The sequence below is a fragment of the Chinchilla lanigera genome, unplaced genomic scaffold, assembly GCF_000276665.1.
Source record: "Chinchilla lanigera isolate Chin_1 unplaced genomic scaffold, ChiLan1.0 scaffold00062, whole genome shotgun sequence".
NCBI classification, from domain to species: domain Eukaryota; kingdom Metazoa; phylum Chordata; class Mammalia; order Rodentia; family Chinchillidae; genus Chinchilla; species Chinchilla lanigera.
The window spans coordinates 13,986,111-14,013,029 of record NW_004955463.1 but is presented as its reverse complement, the minus strand read 5'-3'; the positions used below and the strand labels follow the sequence as shown (position 1 = coordinate 14,013,029).

At 43.7% G+C, this 26,919-nt stretch overlaps 1 protein-coding gene across 5 annotated transcripts; it reads right to left on the bottom strand.

Moving 5' to 3' along the window:
* Window positions 1-118: 118 nt before the first annotated feature.
* Window positions 119-22,677, bottom strand: Letm2 (leucine zipper-EF-hand containing transmembrane protein 2). Of its 5 annotated transcripts, none has more exons than XM_005398448.2 (12): window positions 22,653-22,677; window positions 20,958-21,005; window positions 20,730-20,810; window positions 18,485-18,938; window positions 16,828-16,971; window positions 11,428-11,565; window positions 10,404-10,604; window positions 9,160-9,279; window positions 6,330-6,443; window positions 3,992-4,084; window positions 3,344-3,439; window positions 119-2,617 (listed from the first exon to the last, which is right to left on the bottom strand). In XM_005398448.2, exons 3-12 carry the CDS (start codon window positions 20,774-20,776, stop codon window positions 2,555-2,557), a joined length of 1,470 nt encoding a protein of 489 aa, XP_005398505.1. In that variant the 5' UTR covers window positions 20,777-20,810; window positions 20,958-21,005; window positions 22,653-22,677; the 3' UTR covers window positions 119-2,554. The 5 variants fall into 5 exon arrangements, with proteins under 5 accessions (XP_005398505.1, XP_013376967.1, XP_005398504.1 ...); XM_013521513.1 differs by lacking the exon at window positions 22,653-22,677 and adding an exon at window positions 21,895-22,635 and having other exon boundaries at window positions 20,958-21,140; XM_005398447.2 differs by lacking the exon at window positions 22,653-22,677 and adding an exon at window positions 21,895-22,635.
* Window positions 22,678-26,919: the final 4,242 nt, after the last annotated feature.

Sequence of the window (26,919 nt, the reverse complement as noted above, 5' to 3'; positions counted from 1 at the left end):
TCCTAATGTAATATATTGATCTCAGGTAAGTAAGATTGAACATGAGATGCAGCAAGAAATCTATCTTAATGGTAATGAAGTCACGATGTTTATATCAGGAACCACTAGGTGGAGCCAGTGAGCTTTAAAAAATCTGTATTAAAATTCAATCTGCTTTGAAATACCACCTGATCTTACCTGTGAGTGCAGTATTGGTGAGTGGGAAGTCTTTAGCTTAGGTTTAGCATTATAGAGCACTGCTTTACTGGACTACCCCTCCCCAGACTGGAGATTGAACCAGGGCCTCACACATGCTAGGCAAGTGTTCTACCACTGAACTACAGCCCCATCCCTCACCCATACGACTTTTAATGATTAAATTACAGAACTAGACATGGTGCCATATGCCTGTAATCCTAGCACTTGGGAGGCTGAGGCAGGATTGCTGGAAGTTAAGGCCAGCCTGGGCTAGGCAAGGAGACCCTGCCTCAAAAAAAAAACAACTTCCAAGGCACAAGTAGAGCCTATCCCTATCTCTGTGTCTGTCTCCCTCACACACCCCAGAATTCTTTCTGTATGAGAGATAGGCTAAGTGTAACATCACTGCAGTTTGGGTTGGAGAATGCCTAAAATCAAAGCCAGGGAGGTTATGAACAGCTGGTAGAGCCAAGGCATGTACAGGGAAGGCAGAGTAGGGAGTGAGGAAGAAGAAAGCTTTGAAGCAAACCAGCTTGGCCTCCCATTCTCTCAGCTGATGACAGCCAGGAAGGGGCAGGACCAGCCAAGGCCAGATGTTAAGGCTCATTCCTTCTTGGTTGCACTTAACAGTATTCAGAAGCATCTTTACAGCTCTGCCTCCCAGATGAGGGTCTTGGCGCACAGATGTGGTTTTCTGATCACGCTACCGACCAGAAGTTCCGCTGTCTCTTGATCCAGAAGGGTCAGTGGTAGCTGGTGCTGGCTTGCAAGGGCCACAGCTCTGTACTCGTCATGGTGGTAGCCAGAAATCAGCCTCAGTGGGAGTATTTACATAACTGGGATCTGCAGATACTATAAATCAGCTATTTCCTCAGCTGATTATTAACCATTTACCAAAACACAACCAGCTGGGTTCCAAATTGGGGTTAGAACTAACAAACCCCAACAGCCAAGCACCTAAAGTGACAAGAACAAAAAAATATCCATGACTCCTCAGGTCAACTACTGTCATGACAATAGGAAGAGAGGTCTCAGTGTGCCTAGATGTTGGCAAAAACAGATGAAGGCCAACTGGGGACAAAAGTGGCCAGGGCCCCTTGGCCTAACCATTCCCCTAGGGGAGGCCAAACAGAATTATAGGCTGTTCCATAGCCCATGCAGATCATTCAGCCAAGACAGGATTGGACCAGTTAACTACTCAATCCCTTCCTCTCATGTAACAGCTGAGAGGAGGACTGACTAACCCATTTTAAAGCTGAAATCTTATCATGAGTCATCCAGCATGGCCAATGGCAGATCTATGAAATGCTGTGTCTGCAGAGTAGGGCTTTGTCCCCATGGAAGAGCCAGTTGGGACTTGTCCTCATGGAGAAGCCTGAGTGTTTAAAGTGAATGGTCTTGCTGTGAAGTCCTTGTGACATTTCTCACCTAGGTGGTTCCAGGCAGAGCAGGTCCTGAGTTTTACTTTACCTCTCAGAGCAAGGGAAGAAAGCTCAGTCAGGTGGGTGCAGCCTGCCCAGCTGTTGCAGTCTTCACATTGAGAACACTGCAGAAATACCTGAATAGGGTACTTGTTCCTGGGGTGCGTAGGGATTCTATCAGACTGTACCACCCTATGACTAACAGTCTTTGTGAAAGACAAGCTGACCAGAAAAACACATCCAGCACAAACAAATGGTTAAGCCTTAAGCCCTTAATTATGTTTCCTAACAAAATGGTGGCTAATGAAAGCCCTGTGTGCTGGAACAGTGGCCCCCTCTCAGATTCCTGCAGCCTCCACGGCCCCAGAGGGGAAAGTGCAGGAGCAGCTACGCAGCAGCCAGGCCTCTCTGCTGATCTGTTTAATTTCCCATTTCCTCTTCTAAGCCACTTTTCCCTTCATACCCAGAAAGAACCTTCCTGGAAAGTATATCCATCCCACCTCAGGGTGCTATTTCCGGGGCACTGCCCCTACTGATCAGTCATTCTGAAAAAGGTAGTCATGTGCTCAGAAGATGGCTTTTGGGGGGTGCAAGTGGCAACCACTAGCCACAGAAGTATTCAGGGTGCTGAGCAGGTCCCATCATGTGATAACCAGAACCTGATTGAAGAGAGGCACACAAAGAGGAAGCTGTTCAGAGATGACGCAGTGGGCTAGGCTCTGATAAGGTTTAGTGGAATGACGATGCCACAGGAAATAAACTGGTGGCATTTCTCTAGAAAAGCTGAACGTGGTGTCACAGCAGACATCACCAGGACCTTACAAGGCCTCCGGGTTGACCCCAGGACTACGTGGCTGATCCTTTATCTAAAGCAGAGACAGACGGGCTGGATATCCTTTACAGGTGCCACTGCCAAACACAGGTGGAGACCGCAGCATGCTCCACCCGAGCAGTCCCTAGGCTCCTTTTGAACTCGCCTTGCTGCTCTGGGATGTCTCCTGGGGTTTGGCCTGGAGGACCTAGTCAAAACATGGACTTTAGTTAGGCATTGGTCACAATCAGAGGTGTGAGTTCTTCAACAGTCCCTTGCTTTCTTAGTAACAGCTCACAAAGTCAAACCTGAGTTTGATTTACCTTGTAATAAAAATGAAGAATGCAAACAGACCTCCATGTGCCTGGGGTCACTGTGTGCTCACCCCATCTGGGTGTCACAGACTTCTACCAGCAGCATTGGTCTGCCACAGCCTCTTCACAGTTCAGCCTTCCTGTGACCTCCCTGGTTTCTGCCCTTCCCCCCAAATTCATTCACTCAAATGGGAAAAGTGGACAGATAAGTAATTTCTTATTTACATGCACTGCTCTTAGTATTTAAATTGCTTTCCTGCTAGTATTTCCTGACATCAGAAGCCTGTGTGAAGTATACAACATATGGAAACTACTTCCATCTGGTGCATAAGAAAATAAGGATCTGCCTATATGCTAATTAGCTTATAGACTTAACATTTAGGTCTGGTCCACCATTAGATTGGTTGGTAATTATTTTTTCCACTTTCGGATAATTGTGGTAAAAAGTGCAGTGGTTATAAGATGACTAAATTTCACCCAGCAACTTCCTGTTGGATGACGGGAAGAATTAATGTGCTGTTTTGCAATATTGTAATTCTAGCCTCACTGCTGTTGGAGATAACTCGGGGAAAAGGTCTTTTGTTTGGCCTTAAGGCTTGTTTTGCTTTTTAAATACTTACCGCCTCTTTAGAAGAAGCCATGGGTAATGACATAGATGTTGGTGGCGACTTTGGTGATGATGATGGTACTGGTGGCAGCTGCATCAATTCTTCATCCTTAAACATCAGAACTGACAGTTGGGTTACTGATTTAAAGTAAAAGGTAGATCCACTATCGAGGCTATTGGGAGCTTGTAACTATTTCATATTCTGGCACAAGGTTCACAAGGCAAAATCTAAAGCCTACTAACATGTAGCCAAATGAACTTTTTTTTTTTCTTTTTCAGTGCTGAAAATAGAACCCAGAGCCTCACACTTTCTAGGCAAGGGCTCTGTCACTGAGCTACACCCCCAGCCCGAGATGTTCAACACACATTTATTTATTTATCTTTAGTTTTTTGAGACAGGGTCTCACTGTGTAGGCCAAACTGGCCTTGAGCTTGTTATGTAGCCTAGGCTGGCCTCAAACTCCTAGCAATCCTCCTGCCTCAGCCTCCTAAGGGCTGGTATTACAGGCATATCAGCAAATGTTCAACTTTTAAACAGTATAATATTCCTTACTTTTAATACTATTGTATTCGAATTTGGTTTTCTTAATGTATCATTATTTACAGAAAAATTAACATCATTTTCTTTATTTTGAACTGCAGTAGAAAGGAACTGTCTAACCTTAGTTCCCTTCAGCTGAGGTGCAGAATCTACCATGTTCTCTTTAGACGCGGGGGAAGAAGGTGATCCCACAGGAACGTCTGTCTTCAGAGCCTAGGGAGAGAAGCAGTTTGCAGAAGCATAAGCTTTCTGCTCTTCCCGAAACCCAGAAGCTCCTTTACAGTAGTCAGTGCCTTTCAGCACGATTTGCTTTCCATTAAATTCCAGACTTCCTCCTCAGACTACACTTGCATGAGTAACATGAAATATGTCCCCCAAAACTATGCCCCCGAAATAGTAACTCAGAGTTATTTCTCTATGAGTTTTGACCATGCTACAAAAGCTGCACTCTAAAGTCTAGTATGTAAGATCTAGTCCTCAGCAAGCCACTGACTTGCCTGATCTCAGTCTCAAAAGAAAGAAGTTATTTCCCAATTACTCATCAATTTCTAATAGCACTGACATACCTTGATCAAAGTGGACACCACACTGGTATCCACTGTCCACTCGTGTGTGGTACCATACTTATGAATCTGCCTGACTGAATGCTAGGTACTGCTTCACAGAAGTGCTTGAGGAGCTGGGGGTATAGTCTGTTGGCAAACTATAGTCTACAGGCTTGGCATTTGCAAGGCCCTAGGTAACCAGCCCAAGGAAAATGGAAGGAGGTAGTAGAACAGATGACAGATTAGATTAGGGAGCCGGGGTAGGATAACTAGTTATCTGTCTGTAAGAATTACAGAAATTGACTTTGGAAAAAAAATCACTGCTCTTTGGAAATGTTTGTTACTACTACAGGGAAAGGGACTATATGCAGTGCTATGGCATGAAAAAGCTCTAAAAGGTTCACCATCACAGGACTGTAGTATATTCAATTGATGTCTCAATTCTTTTTTTATTGTTGTCTTTGTTTTATTTTATTTTGTTGAGACAAGGTCTCACTGTGTATTCCAGGCTGGCCTTGAACTCACTATGTAGCCCACGTTGAACTAGAACTCAGAGATCCTCCTGCCTCACTTTCCCAAGGGCTGAGATCATGGGCGTGCATCACCATGCCCACCCAGCATGACATCTCAATTCTTTAACAGTCCAGCAAGCTACTACTTTCTGTTTTGAACATATAAAGAATAGCAATGTAAGAACACAGAAGAAAAGAATAATCAGTATGATTCTAAGGAGCTTGGCCCTTTGTCCTCCCTTACACTGCATCTCGATAAAGAGTTGGTGTCCATGTAGAATAACTGTGAGAACTCAGATTTAGTTCTGAGACGTTGCACTCCTCCAATATTTCCTTGTGTGGTCTCGGGGGCTCTAAAAATAACAACTTTAATCTTCCCTAAGTAGACCCAGGAGTTTGATCAAGTGGAAACTCACTGGCCAGCCTTCATGGTCTTTACAAGGAAATTGCTTCTCATCTACCTAGAATCCATCCTGGATAAATCCCAAAACCAGATTCTGGTCTGGAAACACAGACAGGAAGCAAGACAGTGTTTCCTGGAGTAGATTTTTCATGCTAGCCTTCAGATGATCCTTGACTTGTCTTGGTGGTCAAGAATATATCTGAGATTTAAGATGATCTGTTCTCACCTGAGTCCTGAGGCTCCACTGCTAACCCAAGCATGCAGCAGCCTCCTTTCTCACTCACAAGGCTGGAAAGAAAACATGAAGCCAGGAGGAGAGAAGCGAGACCCTTTCCAAGGGGCCAGAGCAAGACACTCTCAGGCTTGGCCTGGCTGCTTTGGTAAAATACCAGCAGGAAAAATGTGGCTGAGTTACAGGCACAATGATTAAGGAAACAAGTTGCAGGGAGACAGAAATTTACATTCTAGGCTAGTCATTCTGCGCTTTAAAACTAACAGGAATCTGGGTAAGTAAGACATGAAAGAATAGGAACCATTTGGTTCAAAGGACAAAACGGTCAGGGCAGGGAGAAGTCTGCTAAAGAAGAAGACTACGTAGAGAAAGAACCAAAGATACACCAAGCAGGAAAGTTTCTACTTCAGGCTTGGGTGAAACAGTCACAGCCCCAGGGCTGCCGATGGTCTCAGTGGCCTTCTGGAGGAAGGAGGTTAAAAGCAGCACTCTGCTGCTGAATCTTTGTTTTGTCTTCTTGGGACAGGGTCTCACTATGCAGTTCAGACTGGCCTTGAGCTCACTTTGTAGCCCAGGCTGGTCTCAAACTCACAATGATTCTCCAGCCTCAGCCTCCCAAGTGGTGGGATGCTGCTGAATCTTGAAAGGATGTCTAAGCTGGTTGGTGCAAATTCCAGAAGAAACATGTGCTCGGATCACAAAAGGAAGTTTGATGTTGGTGGAGTGGCCTTGACAGTGACAAACTGGAGACTGAAGCATTACTCACCTCACCGTGCTGCGGTATCTCAATCGGCTTTGGCTTCACGTCTATCAAGTAGAAGGTGCGAGACAGCAGCAGCAGAGACGGGGGCACATTCTCCTGCAGGTGCAGGTCCAGCCACTGAGGAACAGGAAGTCACAGATGGTTACAGCTGCAAGGGACACTCAGTCCCACCACTCTTCCCATCTCATGCCAACACTCATGGTAGAAGACGATGCCATTCTCCTGACTTCTGTACCAGTCCGAGTACCTGGTGGCTTCCCTTACTACAACCAGGGAGGAAGCGCTCCATTAAGCTCTCAGCCCAACTGGGATCAAAGTAGCTAAATACCATATCTTGTCTTAAAAATTAGAAGCTGGGCAGGGGGGGCATGCATCTGTAATCCCAGCACTTAAGAGGCTGAAGCAGGCGAATCCCAAGTGTGAGATCAGCCTGGGCACAGCAAGAGCCTGTCTCAAAAAATAAAACAGAATAAACCAATAAATAAATAAACATTACAATGAGGATAAACTATAGATGTAAGTTTTGGGATATTTTGTTTATTTGTTTGGTTTTGAGTTCAGGCTGGCCTTGAACTCACTATGTAGCCCAGGCTGGCCTCAAACTCATGGCAATCCTCCTGCCTCAGCCTCCCTGAGTGCTGGGATTACAGGCATGTGCTACCACACCCGGCTAGATGTAAGTTTTTAACTATCAAATTGGCCATACTTTCTTTCTCTCCCAGGACTGGGGATTGAATCCTAGGCCTCACACAAGCATTCTATCACTAAACTATGTTCTCGGCCTTTTTTTTTTTTTTTTTTTTTTTTTGAGGTGGTCTCACTAGTTGCCAGCTTCCCAAGTAGGTGAGATTGCAGGTATCTGTTACCATACCCAGCTTGACCAAGCTTGCTTGCTTGATTTTTTTGAGACAGGGTCTCACTATGTAACCTAGGCTGACCTTAAACTCACTACGTAGCTCAGGCTGACCTCAAACTTGCAGTGATCCTCCTGCCTCAGCCTCCCAAGTGCTCGGATTACAGACGTGCACCACCACACCCTGCCTGGCCAAGGTTTTTTTTCCTTTTAATATTTTTAGATCAATCATACATGATCAAAATACAACTCAAAGGTAAACACAATGTATTCAATAAAAACAAGTCTTCCTTCTATCCCTATTCTCTAGCCATTCTCTTCCTTACATACTCTTTCTGAGATACCCTATGCACATACAAATTTATACTTTTTTATCTTTACACAAAGGGTGACATATACACACTGTTCAGTTCTTTGCTTTTTCCACTGAAACAGCTTAGATATTGTCATCTCAGTAGATGTGCCATTGTGCCTTTCTTAAACATTCTTACAGGATTTCACTGTGTGGAAACACAATTAGATGATTCTCCTTTTAAAGAACTTGTGGCTGTCTCCAATCTTTTGCTATTTAAATGGATAATACTGTACATATGTCATTTTGACCTGCACAACAAACACAGGCATAGTGGCCTACACCTATAATCACAGCTACTTAGGAAGCTGAGGCAGGAGGACTGCAAGTTCAAGACCAGTCTGGGCAACTTAGTGAAACCCTGTCTCAAAATTTTAAAAAAGGCTAGGGATGTAGCTCAGTAGTAGAACATATGCCTAGCATGTGTGAGAAAGAAAAGAAAAACAAACAGGAAACTCGAGATTGGAAGCATGAGGGAATCTGGCACGTGACAAGTCCACTGCTGGCACTGCAGATGGAGGGGCCAAGAGGAGGTAGCCTCTGGTGCTGAGCAGCCTGGGGTTGGAAGCTGGAAGGAAACAAGGACTTCAGTCCTACAGCTGCAAAGAACTAGGCTCAGCCAACTAAGCGAATTAGCTTAGAAGTGGATTATTCCTCACAACCTCCAGAAAGGAACACAGCCTGTACTTCTGACTGTGGAAGTGCGAGCTAGTAAATGAGTGTTGCTTTAAGCCACGAGGTTAGCAGTTTGGAATAACAGCTATAGGAAACTAATGCAAACCAGGTGCGGTGGTGCATGCCCACAGTTCCAGCACTCTTGGAGGCTGAGGCAGGACAACTGCAAGTTTGAGCCCAGACTGTCATAAAGGGCAGGGGGACAGTTCAATGAAAAGGTTCTGGGTTCAATTCCCAGGACCAAAAAAAGAAAAGCAAAAGCAAACTAATACAGTGATGCATCCCAATCAAAACGCAAAGTAAATCTATCTTCTTTAGTGTCCCACAGCTCAACGAATTAAGGTCAATTAGGTAAGATGGTTTACTTGCAGTCTGGTTTAGATCTTAAACATCTCCCAAAAGTCTGTGTGCTACAGGTTTGATAGTGAAGCCCTAAGGGGCAGGGCCTCGCAGGAGGACGTGAAGTCACTGGGGTATGTCTTTGCAGTGAAGTTGGGACATGGGGCCCACCTCTTCCTCTGTCTGTGCTTCCGGCTACCATGGGTAAGGCCTTCTATGCCATGCATTTCTGCCCTGATGTACTGTACCGCCACAGGCCCACAGCATCAGAGCCAAGCAACCATGGACGGAAACCTCTGAAAAACCACAAGCCCATGGTGGCTCACACCTGTAATCCCAGCACTTGGGAGGCTGAGGAAAGTGGATCACTATGAGTTGGAGATCAGCCTGAGCTACAAAGTGAGTTCAAGACCAGCCTGAACTGCATAGTGAGACCCTGTCTCAAAAAGACAAAAAAAAAAAAAAAAAACCCACAAGTCCAAATAAATGTGTTCTCCTAGGCATTTTGTCATAGCAACAGAAAGCTGCCCAACACACTTGAGAAGTAGAATGAAAAATGAAGTCTTCAAGTCACCAAAAAGAGTCGTGAAGGGGACCTGCTGTGGCTGGCTTGCCTCTGTGAGCTGCTGTCGCAGTTGTTCCTCAGTGAGACCCAGTGACCTCATGCCTCGGGCTCTGCAGGCAGCTTGCAGTTCTGACACACTCAAATCTTTCACCCCTTCTTGGGCAATTATCTGCAAGAAATGTAAGGGAGGTATCAGATCTTTTGGTTCTAATTTTGCCCATCCCTACATTCCAGCAACTCAGTAGAAGCCCAGAATCTGTTGCTTGGACACTCTTTCTTCTGCAGACTGTTGCACAGGCCTGGACCCTAAAATACAAGGGGACTTTGGAAGGTGACAGTTGAGATGAAGGGAATCCTGTTAATAGACATTAATAGTAGAGATATTTAGATAACTCCCAACATTTTATTGACAAAGTATTTCCCCTCTTGATTTGCATTTTGCCTGGTTGTCACATCTCTTCCCTTGCATGGCACAGCATCTTTACAATTCACTAAAAGATTTTCACTTGAAAAGCTTTCAAGGTAGAATTTGTTGGGTGTCCCAATGCTGATTTTCCTCTACTGCCCCCACCTCCACATCAGGCAAGAATGGCCTCCTCTGGTCCCCAAAACTCCCTCCATAAATTACATACTGTAGTTTCTACTTGGTGTGACCCACAGCTATTATTCTCCAGGGACCTGTATTGTTTATACCAAAGTTCTGAAAGCAAAATCTGAAACCCGAATGAGGCAAATAAGGGAGACCTGCTCCCTCAGGTAGAATGCTGTATAGCAGCTGGTTTAGATTGAAGAAACATCCTTTCCATTTTTTAAAGGAGTCTAATTAGTAGTTATAGTCCAAATGATGCCATCTATAATACATGCAGGCTCTGTTTCTTCCCCAGCATTATGCTTTACCAGACTCTTCTTACCAGGCCAGTTCATCCAACAGAACATTTACTTTGGCAACAGCTCCATGGTAGTGGAGCAAAGGCATTGGTAGAGCTTTGCCAGGAATCCACTGAGCTGCTACTTCCTTCCCAGCAAGTCCTAACTGCCTTAGATTAGTCCTCGCCAAGATATCTGAAGCACTAACTGCTATGATGGCCTTCTCAAAAATAATGGTTCTCAAAACAATAGACAATTCCTAAAATAAGTAAGCAAGATGCAGTTGATCCTGGTAGTGGTTGTTTCAACCACTCATTTTGCCAGAATCAGTCCCTGAGTGGACCCAACAGAGAACACTGTTCTTCATGACAAAAGCACCCCTCACAGTCCCTTGGGACTCCCCAGGAGCCATGACTAAACTCTTACTCTATCGTCTGCTTTTATAGACTTCAGGGTCATCAGGAGCTGAAAGCGAAGCAAATTGTTGGTTCCAAAGGTTTGCAATTCTAGCAGTTTGCAAAGGGCAACGAGCTGAGGCCGATCGAGGTGCTCCAGGGCCAGCTGGTCCTCGAAGAGTTTGGAGAAGCGAACAATCTCTTTTGTGCTGGGCTTGTGGCCTGTCTGGACCTAGGCACAGGACAAAGGGGCTCATTGAAACGTGTTGCCTGCTTCACATAACCTTTCCACAAGACTGTTGCAAAGAAATGTCAGAGCTGCTACAGCCTCTATCTGGGGTCTAGAAATGTAGTTCAAAGAAGAGTAAAGAAATCTGGAGCTGAGGATATATCTCAGTGGCACAAGTGCCTGCCTGGCAAGTGCAAAGTCCTGAGTTCGATTCTGGATACCAAAAGAAAAAAAAAAAGACATCTGAAGTTAAACTAAATCATTGGAAAAATCAGTAGTTCAAAAGCCTGACTATTCTTCCCAAGAATTTACCATTCTCTTCAACACAATGGGTTTTTTTGAGAAAGGGTCTCAGAGTTCAGTCTGGCCTTGAACTGATTATGTTGTCCACGATTGTCTTAAACTCTTTTTGTTTGGTCTTTTTGAGACAGGGTCTCGCTATGCAGTTCAGGCTGGCCTTTTAGCTCAGGCTGGTCTCAAACTTGCAACAATCCTCCTGCCTCAGCCTCCCAAATGCTGCAATTACAGGAGTGCGCCACCACGACCGGCTGTGTCTTAAACTCTTGATGATCCTCCTGCCTCAGCTTCCCTAGTGCTAGGATTACAGACATGCACTACCACACCCAGCTAACACAATGATTGTTTTAAGGTAGCCTCTTCTGCAGACTACTATGTTTAAAATGTTAAATGTTTAAATATCATAAATATATGATTTTGGTTTTTTCAATTTCAAAGATTGCGAGCAATCTGGAAGATCCACAGGGACATGCACTTATCATACGATTCCAGCCCAGAAGTCATTTGGTACAATGTAAAAGACAGACACCTGTTTTACATAGGACGAGAGCTGTGTAGAGGCCTCTCCCAGCTTGGCTCTGTTCCTCCTGGCCATTTCTGTAATTGTTTCTTGAAGGAATTTTGCTAATTCCAACTTTGCGGCCATTTTCTTTCTCTGCTTTTCTTCCTTAGTAGTAGAAAGGAAAAGTTAATTCTTTACGACTGCGACTGGGTAAAGACAGGAGAAATAATTGTCACTTTGTTATTCCTCATCTCTATAACATGTATTGTTTGCAGATTTGAGTGGGCTTGTGAGAACCAAGTGAAATATAAAATAGACTCTATCTGAAATTTGTTTTCTAATCTGAATTTATTTTTCATTAATACAATGATCATAAGCATGGGCTAGATCAAAAAAAGCCCGAAGGAGAGGCTTTTTCATTATTTTGAAAGATCAGTCAACCTCACACAAACCTCCTAGGCTGCTACTTGGCCAAATCCCTGCTCTAAATAGCCCTGCATTTTGTTTAACAAAGTAGGAAATCTTCTGGGAATGTGGCTCATGGTGGAGTGTTTACCTAGCGTGTGTGAAGTTCTGGGTTCGATCCTCAGCAGTACAAAGTAGGAAATCAACTCTATGTGAAAGTAACTGAGAGTTTAAGTAGAAAACAGAATTAAATTCAGTAATTTAAGTTATATAATAGGTATAAAAAAGCATTACACAGAAGAGAATTAAAGGTTCACTCTTAAGAGTGACCAGTGTTTCTTAATCCTTGTTCAACATTAAAATGCGGTGTGGTGGTATTTTTAAAACAACCACGGTCAGGACACTAGTTAGACAGAAACAGGAATCTACTGGTCTATTTTTTAAGTTGTCTTCTCCCACCATTGGCCCCCTTCTACTCCCAATTCCAAGCACGAAAGACAGATCAGCAGTGCTGGACTGTGTCATGCTCTTTTATGTCATTATGCCATTAAAAGTGTTATTCTTTTATCCACAGCATCTTTTATAGACTGGTAAAATTCCATTCACTCTATATAGATCATAAGCCTAACTTAAAATGTAAAACTATATAACCCCTAGAAGAAAACAGGGAAAAAGGAAAGTGACTTTGGGTTTGACAACAGGCTTTTAGCTACAACACCAAAAGCACAAAGATGAAAGGGAAAAAATTGCCAAGTTGGGTTTCATTACAAGTGTTTGCTCTGTGAAAGGCACTCTTTAATGAATGAAAAGATAAGCCATAAACTAGGAGAAATATTTGCAAAATATACGTGATAAAAGACTTTTACCCAAAATATATATTTTTTAAAAATCCTCAAAACTACAATAAAACAAATCACTCAACTGAAGAAATCTGAACAGATACCTTCCCAAAGAAAACACAATGGCAAATAAGCACATGAAAAGATGCTCAGCATTATAAACCATCCGGGAATTGCAAATTAAAACACGGCTATAACAGGACACACCTATTAGAGTGCCTAAACTGCAAAACACTGACAACATTAATTACTGGGGAGGATGTGGAATAAGAGGAAGGCACTCACTGCTGGTGAGAATGAAGAATGACAGAGCCACTTTGGAAGAGAATTTAGCACTTTCTTTCTTTCTTTTTATGATCCAGCAATCACACTTCTTACTATTTATTCATTGAGGTAAAAATATTCATTCAAAAAGATACCTGCCCATATAAATGTTTAGAGCAGATTCACTCACACTGTTAATTGTTAAAACACCTATTCAATATAGTTCTGGAAACATTTGCCAGAGCAATTACACAAGAGAGAGAAATAAAAGGAATAAGGATAGGAAAGGAAGAAGTTAAATTACCATTGTTTGTAGATGAATGATACTCTACATAGAATACCCCAAAAACTCCACCAAAAGACTTCTAGAATTCATAAACAAATTCAGTAGCTGGATATAAAGTCAGCACCCAAAAATCAATAGCATTCTTATACACAAACAACAAACTCATTGAGAGAGAAATTAAGGAAATAATACCCGTCACAATAGCATCCAAAAAAATAAAATACTTAGGAATCAATCTAACAAAGGAAGTAAAAGATCTATACAGTGAAAATTACAGTAATCTAAAAAAGGAGATCGAAGAAGGTATCAGAAAATGGAAAGACATCCCTTGTTCATAGATAGGGAGAACCAACATTGTGAAAATGGCCATCTCTCAAAACTCTTACACAGATTTAATGTAATCCCAATCAAAGAACCATTAGCATACCTCACAGATCTAGAGAAAACATTCCTAAAATTCATTTAGAACCAGAAAAGATCTAGAATAGCAAAGGCAATTGTGGGCAACAACGGCAAGGCAGGAGGCATCACTATCTCTGATTTGAAACTATACTACAAAGCTACCGTGATAAAATCAGCATGGTACTGGCAAAAAAAAAAAAAAAACCAGACCTGAGGATCAGTGGAACAGATTAGAAGCTGCAGACACATCTACAAATACACTCAGCCACCTTATCTTTGACAAAGAGGCCAAATATGTTCATGGGAAGAAAGATAGCCTCTTTAATAAACAGTGCTGAAAAAACTGGCTTTCCACACGCTGATGATTAAAACTAGACCCATGTCTATCACCATGCACTAAACTGAAGTCAAAAAGGATCAAAGATCTCAATATTAAAACAGAAACACTAGGGGCTGGGGATTTAGCTCAGCAGCAAAGCGCCTACCTGGCAAGCACAAGGTCATGATTTCGGTTCCTGGTACCGGAGAAAAACCAAAAAAAAAAAAAAAATAGAAACACTAAATCTACTGAAAGAGAAAGTAGGTAGATGGGCTGGGGATATAGCTCAGTGGCATAAGTGCCTGCCTGGCAAGTGCAAGGTCCTGAGTTCCATCCCCGGTACCATAAAAAAAATAAAATAAAAATAAAAATAAACACAGAGAAAGTAGGTAGAAATCTTGAAGGCATAGGCATAGGCAGAGTTCATGAACAGAAACCAAACTACATGGGAAATACTTCAAAGACTCAACAACTGGAATCTCATCTTATTGAAAAGATTTTGCAATTCAAAAGAAGTCACCAACAGAGTAAAAAGAAACCCCATAAATTGGGAAAAAATTTTAGCCAGCTGTCTATCAGACAAAGAACTTCTATCTAGAACATATAAAGAACTAAAAGCCATGCATGGTGGTGCACACCTGTAATCCCAGCACTCGAGAGACTGAGGCAGGAGGATCATTGCAAGTTCGAGGCCATCCTGGCCTATAAAGTGAGTTGAAGACCAGCCTGAACTACATAAGGAGATCCTGTTTCAAAAAGACAAAAAAAAAAACCTGAAAAAAAATCAGGTCCCCCAAATTCAAAGACCCAATCCAAAAATGGGCCTCTGAGATGAAGAAATACAAAAGGCAAATAAATATACGAAAAAATGTTCAATCATTGGTCATTTGAGAAATGCACATTAAAACAACACTGAGATTCCATCTCATCCCAGAAAGAATGGCTACCACCAAGAAGTCAACCAATAACAAATACTGGCGGGCTGTGGGCAAAAGGAATCCTTCTCCACTGTTGGTGGGAGTGCAGACTGGTATAACCACTGTGGAAATCAGTGTGGAGATTCCTCAAAAAACTAGGATTTGAGGTCCCATTTGACCCATCTATCCCTTTTCTGGGTATATTTTCAGAAGAATTAAAAATGCCATACCACAACAATATATATGCACCCATGTTTATAGCAGCACAATTTGTAATAGCTAAATCTTGGAAAGAACCCAAATGCCCATCAACCAAGGAATGGATAAAAAAGATGTGGTTTTTTATACAATTGAATACTGTACTACTCAGCTATAAAGAAGGATAAACTCAAGGCTTTTATAGGTAAATGGATGTAACTAGAGATCATACTGATAAGTGAAACAAGTCAGACTCACGTATGTAAAAATCATACTGTCTCAGTGTAAGAAACTGAAAGAGTAAATAAGATCTAAAATGTACAATAGATATTGTAAAGGGAAACGGACTGCTCAAAAGGAAAGAACTGGGATGGGGGAAAGGAGAAAAGAAGGAAGGGAAAAGGAGAATATATATATATATGAATGTACAGCTAGCTAAGATAATTATACTACTAATTTCTATTAGTTCATTGACAGGAATGGTTTGTGCTGAATGCTGAGCTTGAATGCAGGCCAGAAAACAAGGAAGTGGACATGGACTCCAGGACTGCTAATCATGATTGTGATCTTGGGGGATCAATTTTGCATGCCTGTATCTTGTAATCTGAGCACTTACTGGGGGCTGGGGATTTAGCTCAGTGGCACAGTGCCTGCCTGGCAAGCGCAAGATCGTGAGTTCGATTCCCAGTACCAGAAAAAAAAAAAAAATCTGAGCAATTACTTTGAAGATAAGAATATGCAATATAATAACCACTGTTAATTTCCTATCATCTTGTTTTGAAATTATGTATCATTTTGTTTTGTTTTGTTTTGTTTCTGGTACCGGGAATCGAACTCACAACCTTGCACTTGCCAGGCAAGTGCTGTGCCGCTGAGCTAAATCTCCAGCCCCTATTTTTTTTTCTTCTCTTTAAAAAAACAAAAAACTTGGGAAGTACCCAGGCATAGTGGCAAGTGCCTGTAATCCCAGCGTTCAGGAGGCTGGGGCAGGCGGATATTGTAAGTTCAAAGCCAGCCTGGGCTACCAAGTAAGTTTAAGGCCATCCTGAACTGCATAGTGAGACCCTGTCTCAAAAAGACAAAAAAACAACAAACAAAACAAAACAGAACACTTAGAAGTAACCAAAATGCCATACATTCAGTGGATGATGGGTAGATAAATCGTGGTATACCCAGACAATGGAACTTATCCTTAGCCTTGTTGCATTCCCTTGCTGGTCCCCTAAGATCACAATCATGATTAGCAGTCCTGGAGTCCATGTCCACTTCCTTGTTTTCTGGCCTGCATTCAAGCTCTGGGTGGGGTCTGCCCCTGGCAGCCTCCACCCAGACTGAGCGGCGAGCTGCAGAGTCCACCTGCACAGTGAGCCCACCACTCACCTGCTTCCAGCCTGCTGTCTGGCCTCTGAGACTCCTGAGGCAGATAGTGACATCATACATTACAAACCTACAGGTCTGTAGGCCACAAAGAAGGAACCCAGCTGTCATGGGTAAGCTGATAATAGTGTATCAGTATTGGTTCTTCAGCAGTAACATATATATATATATATATATGTATGTATGTGTATGTATATATATGTATGTATATATACATGTATGTGTATATATACATACATATATATATACACATATATATATATACTGAGGCTAGATGTCAATCACAGGGGAAATCGGGTGTAGGAGGTAGGAATAGTACACAGAAACTCTGTATTTTCTGCCTCATTTTCTGTGAATTTAAAATTGGACTGAAAAAGAATGTCTATTAACTTTTCAAAAAAAATTAAAAATTCTGCATACCTTTTTGGATTTACTTTCAAAAGTTGATGGCAGCATATTTGGGAAGAGTTTCAGAAACACTGGTATCAAGAATTCCATGAAGGGTACGATTATAAAGATCATGAATGGAACCAAACGGAAGAAATCAACACAGGTTCTCAACAGCTGAAGAATTAAATACACAAACAATGTTTAATTATTTCAAAACATGCAAAAAAAAAAAAATGCCTGCCTTGGTTCTTAAAGTGTCATAAACCCAAACTGGGTTTGTAAAATGGAAAGATGGGGCTTTTCTCTTCACCATGTCTCTGAAGTGTTATTTATGAGGTATCTTCAAGGAAATATATGACAGTCAAAACATATTGGCATCTCTTAGCTTCCATTCAAATGACAGGCCCTACTTAAATAACACAGTATGAGACAGTCTCACTATGTTGCCCAGGCTGATCCTAAATTCCTGCACTCAACTGATTGTGCAGTCTCAGCCACCCTGTATTGCCTCAGCCGCCCTATACTGCAGCCTCAGCCACCCACTATGGTGCATGCCACTGCACTTGGCTTTAAAAATTGGTTTTTGTTTGTTTGTTTGTTTGGTGTTTTTGAGACAGGGTTTTACTACCCACTTTAGGCTTGAACTCACTTTGTAGCTGGCCTACAAAGGTTGGCCTTGAACTCGCAGTGATCCTCCTGCCTCAGCCTCCCAAGTACTGGGATTACAGGCATGCAGCAAACACCATGCCTGACTAAAAATTGTTTTTTAAAAAACACATACATGCTTAATATATTAACAGCGTTGTATCTCTGATGCACAAAACCTGAAGTCTCTCAACTCCTTGGGGAGATTTAAAAAATAGAATTGCGAGGCATAGTGGTACATGCCTATAATCCCCAGCACTCAGGAGGCTAAGGCAGGAGGATCATCACAAGATCAAGGCCAGTATAAGCTACATAGTGAGTTCAAGCCCAGCTTGGACTACATAGCTTAGATTACACTACCATTCTTTAGGTAATAAGAATTGCTCTTGAAGGTCTAGGTATTGCTCTGCATAGAGGTCTTGCTTAGCATGAGCAAGGCCTGGGTTCATCCTCAGCACTATACAAAATAAAAAACAAAACAGAAAACCCTCTGAGCCTCACCAGTAGTTACCATTCCTACTTTAGGGCAGCAGGCTGCTGAGGATCAAATCCAGGGCCGTGAGCACACTAGGAAAGCTATATTTTATTTGATTATTATTTTTTCAGTCCTGGGGATTGAACACAGGGACTCGTGGATGGTAGGCAAGCACTCTACCACTCAACTATTTCCCCGGCTTTATATTTTTATTTTGAGGCAGGGCCTTCTTAAATATCCCAGGCTGGCCTCCACTTTGCAATCCTCCTGCCTCAGCCTCTGGAATACCTAGGTATGTGCCACCATTGGTGCTTTTTAAGGTGAAGTTGAAGTTTAAATCTTAGTCCCCAGATTTATTTTGATTTATCTATTTATTTTGAGACAAGGTCTCATCACTTAGTCCAGGCAGGCCTTAAATTCTCCATGTAACCCAGGCTGCCCTTGAGCTCAATCTTTCTGCCTCTGCCTCCCCAGTGCTAGGATTACAGGTGGAAACCACCACATCCAGCTTCCCAGAGAGTGCATTTTAATTTCATAGTTTCTTGCTCAGATATAATTTTCACCTACCCTTCGTCTCTCTCTCCTGGTTAGCACCTGTCCATGCAGCAGCCTCCAAACCATTCTGGCGGCAACTTTGGTGTCATTCCAAAGTAAATAGAATCCATTGTAATAATATTTAAGTTCATCCACAATCTTTTGTCTATAAGATCGCTTTTCTTCTTTAATCTTCGTCCCAGTGTCTTCTGCGGGCTGAGGGCTTGTGGCCTTGGGTTTTTCTGGGGTTTGTTCTGGGAGAGGTTCCCCAGAGCCCTGCTGTAACCAGGAAGCTGATGTGTGTAGCTTTTGCTCGAGTCTAGTTTGGACTCGAAGTGCTGCCGTGCCTGCCTGACTTGGGTAAGGGTGCTTCTTGCTTCCATAGTGCTTCCCATACATCCTGTTCAAGTGAGGATCTGGCAGGTGAAGAAGTGCAAGTGATGGGGAAGGAGAAGGGCAGCCAGGCCTGGCTAAAGTGCTGGGGAACCTGGGATAAAGAGCAAAGTCCTCAGAGTCAAACATGTGCTATTATAAACTTAAAAGTAAAGAAATAGAGACCATCTGTAAAAGAAAAGCATGGTTTTTTTTACTATAAGCAGAGAATGTTCATTAATGAACAAATACATATATATTACACATATACATTTTTGGGGGGGGTGTTGGGGATTGAACCCAGGGCTCTACACATGTTAAGCATATGCTATACCCACTGAGCTACATGCCTAGTCCCAAATATAACTATTTACCCCACGGAAAAACAGTATGTTCTGCAATTGAATATGTAAGATGTTATTATGTTAATTCTTTTCCTCCTTTTTTAAAATTTGAGACAGGGTCTCACTATGTAATCCAGCCTGGCCTCAAACTTGTGGTGATCCTCCTGCCTCAGCCTCCCAAATGCTAGGATTATAAGCACACACCACCATGCCCAGCATACATTAATTCTGAAGAATAAAGTGCTACATTAGAAGTCAGATATTCTCCAGCTGTTAATTTTTTTTCCAGTTGTTCATTTTAAAACCTAGCAAATATGTTTCTGCTAGGGATTACAGTATTAACTCTATCTGTTATGATAAAATAGGTGGAAGACTGGTGTCTACAGCCACTCTAGTGATTAAATGAATGTTTTAATGAAACATTTCATGGTACCTGTGGAGATTATCCAATCATACAATACTGCTTTGTCTACACAGTGGCTATACACTCTTTCACATAAGAATAGCCAGTGGAGGCCGGGCATGGTGGTGCACCCCTGTAATCCCAGCACTAAGGGAGGCTGAGGCAGGAGGACCATCATAAATTTGAGGCCAGCTAGGGCAACATAGTGAGTTCAAGGCCAGGCTGTACTACATAGGGAGATCCTGTCCAAAAAAATAAAACAAAACAAAAAACCAAAATCAATGAGAAGAACTTACAGCCAAAATATCCTTCCACTTAAAATTCCTCAAGAACACTAGGAATAAGAACTGAGCACCCCAGCCAAGGAGCTCCACATTCTAGTACTGTAATAGTCCATAACCTTCATTTAAACTGATATATCAAACTGCAAGTAAAAATTAAAAACCCAAGCTGGGCTTGGTGGCACACGCCTGTGATCCCAGCACTCAGGAGGCTGAGGCAGGAGGATCGTTGAGAGTTTGAGACCAACCTGGGCTACAAAGTCAGTTCAAGGCCAGCCTGAACTGCATAGTGAGACCCTATCTCAAAAAGACAAAAAAAAAAGAAAAAGAAAAAAAAAAATCCAGGCAAAAAAAGTCACTGGCAAAGAGATTTATTTTGGCAAAAAGATGTTTGTTTTTTCCATTATTACATCCTATTTTTAAAGCATGCCAAGATAAAATCATTCTTTGGCCCAAAGGGAGAATGTACAATGAATCTGGCATAGCCAGTCCTCAGTGAATAGTCTTCAAAATAAACAAATAAGTGATAATAGATTGAATGGGACAGGAATATGCTCTAGGATTGGCTTGCTCACTAGCCATTTTACTACTTTTTACTTCTAAGGGCCTCATGTGACATTCATCAGTTACACAGGTATCACTGTAAAACCATTAAATCTTTTATCTTATCTGTGCCATACATCTAGAAAATGACTCAGTCTGAATTCTAAAGCATATAGGATATTTTAGGTAATATTAAATACATTAAAATGTTAGCTTCCTAAGAACCAACATAGTTAAAACCAGCAAAGTTTTAAGTGGGTTCTAAGTCAATCCATATATATTCCGTTAGGAAAATGATGTTCGTATATACGGGGCAGATAGTTTTCGATGCTTACCTTGTGCGAGCTATTGCCAAGACTGAATTACAACTGTAGAAGGCCATATTTATTTTTGTCTTAACTAATCAACATAGAGACCTAGGCAAAAGAAGTAAACAATTTAGTATTTTAAAAAATCAGTTAAGAGATCAGGATTTAACTAATGCACAGGTAGAAAATTTGCATATTCAAAGTGTACAATATCATTAAAATTTATTTTCAACAATCAAAGTAATATTTTCTTACCTCTAGATTTGAAAACGGTACTTGGAGATTCCAACGCATAGAAATGATCTGTAAGATAATGAGGTTCATGACGATAACAAGGCCTCCAAAGACATTTTTATTTCTGGTTCATAGTATCTAGTAATCTAATTTGAATGGTTGCCCAATATTTAGGAGGATGAGAAAGACACTCCTATCTGTAGCCTAAAAACATAGGTAGAAAGCAAATATCTTGGATTTGTTTTCCGTTAGCTTTTCCGTACTTGGCCAAGCTACCACAAATCCTAAAGCCCGAAAGTACTCACTGGTCTCATTTATGGAGCAATGAAGCTACACATGGCGCCTACTAACGATTCGAATACAGATAAGCGAATTTCCAGAACTAGCAACTCTCCAGAGCCCCAGCCGATGTTACTGATTTATTATTTAATTATTTGATTTTTTTTTTTTTTTTTTTTTTTTTTTTTAGATAGGATCTCTCTATGTCTTTCAGGTTGGTCTTGAACGCCCTGTATCGCCTAGGCTGACCTGGAACTCGAAGGGATCCTCCTGTCTCAACTCCCCAAGGGCTGGGATCACAGGCCTGCGCCAGCACGCTCATCTCTGTACCTTTAAATATACTTAATCAAACCCGGAGTAGTGGTGCAGGCCTATAAATCCCAGCACTGTGGGAGGCTGAGGTCGGGGGATGACAACATCCAACTCGGCCTAGGCAAATCAGCGATTTAGCAAGACCCTATATGAAAAATACGATGAACTAAAATAAAAAGGGCTGAGGACGTAAACTCAGTGCAAAGGTTCAATCCCTGGCGCTTTTCAGATAGGGGCAACAAGGAGCCCTTAGAGCCACGTCTCGTGGCTCACGGGAGCACCAGGTGCCTCCTGGCCGGCAACCTCCGCCACTGAGCTAAGCTTCCGCTGGGGGCTCGGCCGGGCGCGGCGCTGGGGGACACCGGACCTGCGCGGCGGCGACTCTGCTCCGGGAGGGTCACCTCCGCGGGCGGCCGGTCACCACGCCGTGCCGACCGCGCCCTCGCTCCGCGGCCAGCGTGCGTGGGGTGGGGCGGACCGCTGTGGAGGGAGGAGAGTGCGAGGCGGGACAGGAACAGGCCGGATGACCGTAAACTGGTGATCCCGGGTGTTGGAAACGATGATGAGCAGGCGTGCGGAGCAAGCGGAAGGGAAGTTCGGAAGCCGAGGGTGGGAGGAGGGGGAATGGAGGCTGAGCCTTCAAACTGAGGGGCCGGGCGACGGGTGAATCGCGGGCCGAGACGCGCGCGGTGGGAACTGGAAGCCGCCAGGGTAACGCGAAGCCGAGGGAGTGGATCCCGGAGACAAGGACGAAGGCGCGGCCTCCCAGGAACGGCCGCGGGCCTGCCCCACTCCTTCCCAATTCCTCTCGCGCCCACGAGCTAGGAGGGCCAGAGGCCAAGCCTCTACGGGTCCACCTCTGTCCTCCTCGCGTGATGTCACTGAGTGATGACCCCGCCAGCCAATGAGCTCTCAAAATCTTTGCAGGGCGGGCGTCGTTCAAGGTGACACCCCGTGAGGCTACAAGGTCTCCTTCCCACGGGCGCAAGACTGTCTGCCGAATTTATTTCGAGGGTCTGTGCGGGAGGATCCCAGTCCTGCCACTTCCTTGCTGTCAGTACACTGTAGTCTGTGGCTGACTCCCTGGGAAACCCTTGAGTGAAAGCTGGTTAAAGAGCCTCTTACTTTAGCGGAATACGTCTGGCAGTCGTCATGGAAACCATGTTGGACTCACGAATGACATCACTTTGATGTAGTTGCCCTCCACTCCCGCAACTCGGAAATGTCCAGGGGGACCCAAAGGGGTAGGAGATTGAAGGGATAACAGAAAGGATGGGAGCAGAAATAAAAATGTTCCTTTTCCTTCTCCAGAGCCTGAGGTTGGAATGTCGTGAAATCTTCATATAAAAATTACACTAAAGAAATGTGCTTTATATATGTCCTCTTAACATGTGTCGCTTATGATCAGTAGTTGGTGTGGAAATCTCAACATTTAAATTCTGTATTAGAGGAGCTGTCAAGTGACTTAAGGGTAGCGCCGCAGAGGTAACCCAGGTGCTTGGCCACCTGGGCAATGACACTGAGCTGGGCTTGTCTCCCTGGTGCAAAGCCTGAGTCTTCATTTGGGGACACTGCAGATCCTAGGATACTGAGCCATCTTGGGAAAGTGGAGAATCTAGAAATATTATTGTTCCCCAGTTATCACTTTCCCTCCACTTTATTTGGTTCTTTTAAAGGAAGATGAAGCCGGGCAGGCATAGTGGCGCATGCCTGTAATTGCAGCACTCGGAAGGCTGAGGCAGGACAATCGTTGCCAGTTCGAGACCAGCCTAGGCTACAAAGTGAGCTCAAGACCAGCCTGAATTGCATAGCGAGACCCTGTCTGAAAAGCCCAAAAATAAATAAATAAAGGAAGGAAGATGAAAATGTTAGTGATTGTAGCACCAGACAGCAAGGAATTGCTTTCTCTTGGAGAAGCCCTCTTCACATGTCAGCCAGCAATAGACTTTACTCATCTGGGAAGCACATTTGTAAGAATAAAAGATGGCGGGTATTGTTTCAGTGAGAAATCCAAACCGCTTTTAATCCACAACGCATTTTTCAGGTAATAATCAAGGGAATCAACTATGTAAACTAGGCAAAACTTTCCAGTTCGGCCACTAGAGGTCCCTTGATGCATGTCTAAGGCCCAGCTTCCCACTGACACTCTATGTTTACTAAATGAAAAATCTACAAGGCTTTCCTCTTTACCTTTTCCCTCGTGAAAATGCCCGGCAAATTTCTGAGCTTTAAAAGATACATATAAAAATAAAATATACGTACAATTTTAATGTTTATTTCATAAGTGAACTGTTGCATTACCATATACATGTACTTTTTCTGAAAAAGATCATAAAAAGGATGTCAAAATACTTTCAGGTCACTGACAGACATTTTTTATCAGGAAATATTTTTATTCATGCATTGTATTCACTTACAACCCCGGGCACAAAGAAAATCATTAAGTATTCACAGACCAAATGAATGAGTCCATGCCCAGTATTTGAAAGATGAGCTAGGTTTCCTCCCATGGCCATAAGCCAGCAATCCTAGCTTTCAAAGGAAAGGGTTAAGTAGTCTTCTTAGTAAAAGCCAAGTGTTTGCAAGAAATGCCTTCTCCTGTAATCAGGCTTGGTGATTTCTTTGACTTTCAGGATAAGGGACTTGATATAAAAAGTTGTATATAATCTTCAGAAGAGAACCGCCCCGTTTTTTCCTCCCTAACTCTGAGAATTCTGTTAGGTAAACCGCTTGCTCATTTTCTATGGCAAGGAGTAAGCATGTTCCCAACTTCAGAAGATGCCAGATACTGAAATTAATTCTATGTTAGATGCTAGACGTAAATTTTCTTAGTGCTCATTTCCTTAGATAATGCTCTAGACAAAAAAATTAACAGTATTTTCTAATGTTTTGCAAGAAGACTCTGCATTTACTTCATATAATTTCAATTTTAAACTTTTTTGTCAGCATAGCTATTAGAAGCAGACTAGGGGCTGGGGATATAGCTCAGTGGCATAAGCGCCTGCCTGGCAAGCACAAGGTCCTGAGTTCGATTTTTGGTACACCCCCCCCACAAAAAAGCAGCAGGCTAAAATAAAACCCCACGGGCAATTTACTAGAAAATCCAGGTGCTAAAACAAGGTGGCAGTTTATCAACATATCAAGGTTCCAGGATGGTGGGAAACAAAGGATGAAAGTTGAAGGAACCATAGGAAAAAAAATATTTTTTTTAATGTATTTATTGGTCTTTTGGAGACAAGGTCTTCTGTGTAGATCAGGCTGGCCTGAAACTCCTGGCACTCCTCCTGCCTTAGCCTCCCAGGTGCTTGGACTATAAGTCCCACCATATCCACAAAAATAAAGTTAATTTAAGCCCTCTTTTCAGGAGACAGAGCCAAACTAAGTTCAGGTAGACCTCATCTACCTGTCCACCATGTGTTATTTTTTCATCATCTGTTTTAAAAAGACACATTTATAATAAAAGTGTACTTTCAATGTATCTTTAACTTTTGATACTACATAAAGTATAGGTTTAAAAATAGTTTAAAAACAGGGTGAGGCGGTGGGGCCTGCCTTGTAGTCCTACCTACCCAAGAGACTTTTGCAGGAGGATCGCTTGAGCCCCAGGAGTTAAAAGGCAGCCTGCACAAGACAGTGAGATGAGACTGCTTCTCAAAATAAACACATAAAACTAAAAGTATACGTTAATATCAATGGAAACCCTTCATTTTCAATATCACCCTTAGGATTTTGTTTTTTGAGACAGGATCCTGCACAATGGCATAACTGGGCCAAGGGGGCAGTCGGCCCTGGGGCTGCACATGTTTCTCTATTTGCGATTTAAATGTTCTATTTAACTGGGTTAACATTCAGGTATGTTGGAAGCGGCAAATTGCAGGACAGCCCCAAGCGGCACGAACTCTAGCTACACCGCTGGACTAGCTACTTAGCCCAGGCAAGCCTTCCAGTCGCAGAGATTTTCCTACCTCAACCTCCTGGGTGCTGGGATTACAAGTGTGCGTCACAGAGAGCTTCACCTTTAGTATTAAAGGGTTTTGTTAACAAACTAATACATAACTAGTGCCTATTAAGATAACATCACAAATCCAAGCCCTATCGGGGCAGTTTAGCGATTTAGCAATATCCTATTTTTAAAAAAGGCTGGGGCTGTAGATCAGTGTGAAAACTCCGGATTTAAACTCCAGTACGGAAAAAATAATTCATCTTGTAATTCATATTGTAAGAATCGTCAAATTTCTTAAGTGATATTTTAAGATAAAGTTATCAGCAATTTCTTGTAATGGTACCCAACAGACCGAGCACTATGATGTCTAGTAGTGATATGATTTTAAATTCTCAGAACAGAGAGCAGAGCACGCATCGGTTTCCTCATGTGTCTTCTGCCTACTTCCTTTGTACGTTCACGTCTGTGCCACAACGCTGTCATTATCACCAAGCCCCGGGAAATACCAAGACATCTGCACACCCCCGCAAGGCTCCTTTACCGTGGCCCTCACCCGGGACCTTCTATTGCTTTCTCTCAATTTCCCAGAACGTGGGGGATGGAAGCCTAAAGTGCCGCCTCCCAAAGTCCCTCCTCTCCTTGGGCGCGCCTGGAGGACAAACGCCGCACTCCCCTCGCCGCGAAGGTCTGGCGGGAGCAGCCCGGCTGCACGTGACGGCGCGATCTCGGCCCGGCGGCCTCGGAGACGGCGGCGCCGACGTGCTCAGCGCTACCCACAAGCCCCCGGGCCGCGGGCCGAGCAGGAAGCGCGCGCGACTGTACCCGCTCGGCGTGGGGGACGCCGCCCGGCCGCCCAGTCAGGGTGCGGACCCCGGGGCTCCGGCACTCATACCCCGGAGGCTGTCCCCACGCCCGGCCCAGGCGCGAGCCCCGAGTTACCACCCCGTGTCCAGACGCCGACCGCTGGACGGGTGCCTTCTGTGACAGCTGTCGTACGGAGACAGCGCGGGAGGCTCGCGGGGAGTCCCGCTCTTCCTCAGCCTTCCTAACCCGGCCCCCAAGTGTCGGTTCCAACCGCTGTCAGGCACCGCACGGCAGGGCCACTCCGAGGAGTTCCATATGGCGTCAAACTCGCGCTGTTTTTTCCTGAGACTGAAGGACACGCACGAGCCCAGCCTCGCCTCGAGGCTCCGCCCCGCCCTGCCCCGCCCCGCTTGCTCGCCCGCCCGCCCTTCGTCTGGTTTTGTTTTCGTTTCGTCCCTTCCTGTCCCTTCTCTGCCAGGTCGCCCGCGGTCTCCGGTCCGGACGCGCTAGCGCTGCCGCCTTCCCGCCCTCCGCTCGCTCCCGGGGCCCCGAGCCCGGACTGCATTTCCCGGCAATCGCCGCGGCCCGTGCCCAATGAGGGGCTGAGGATTTGGCGGCGGCGCCCCGAGAGCCGGGCGGGGGGGC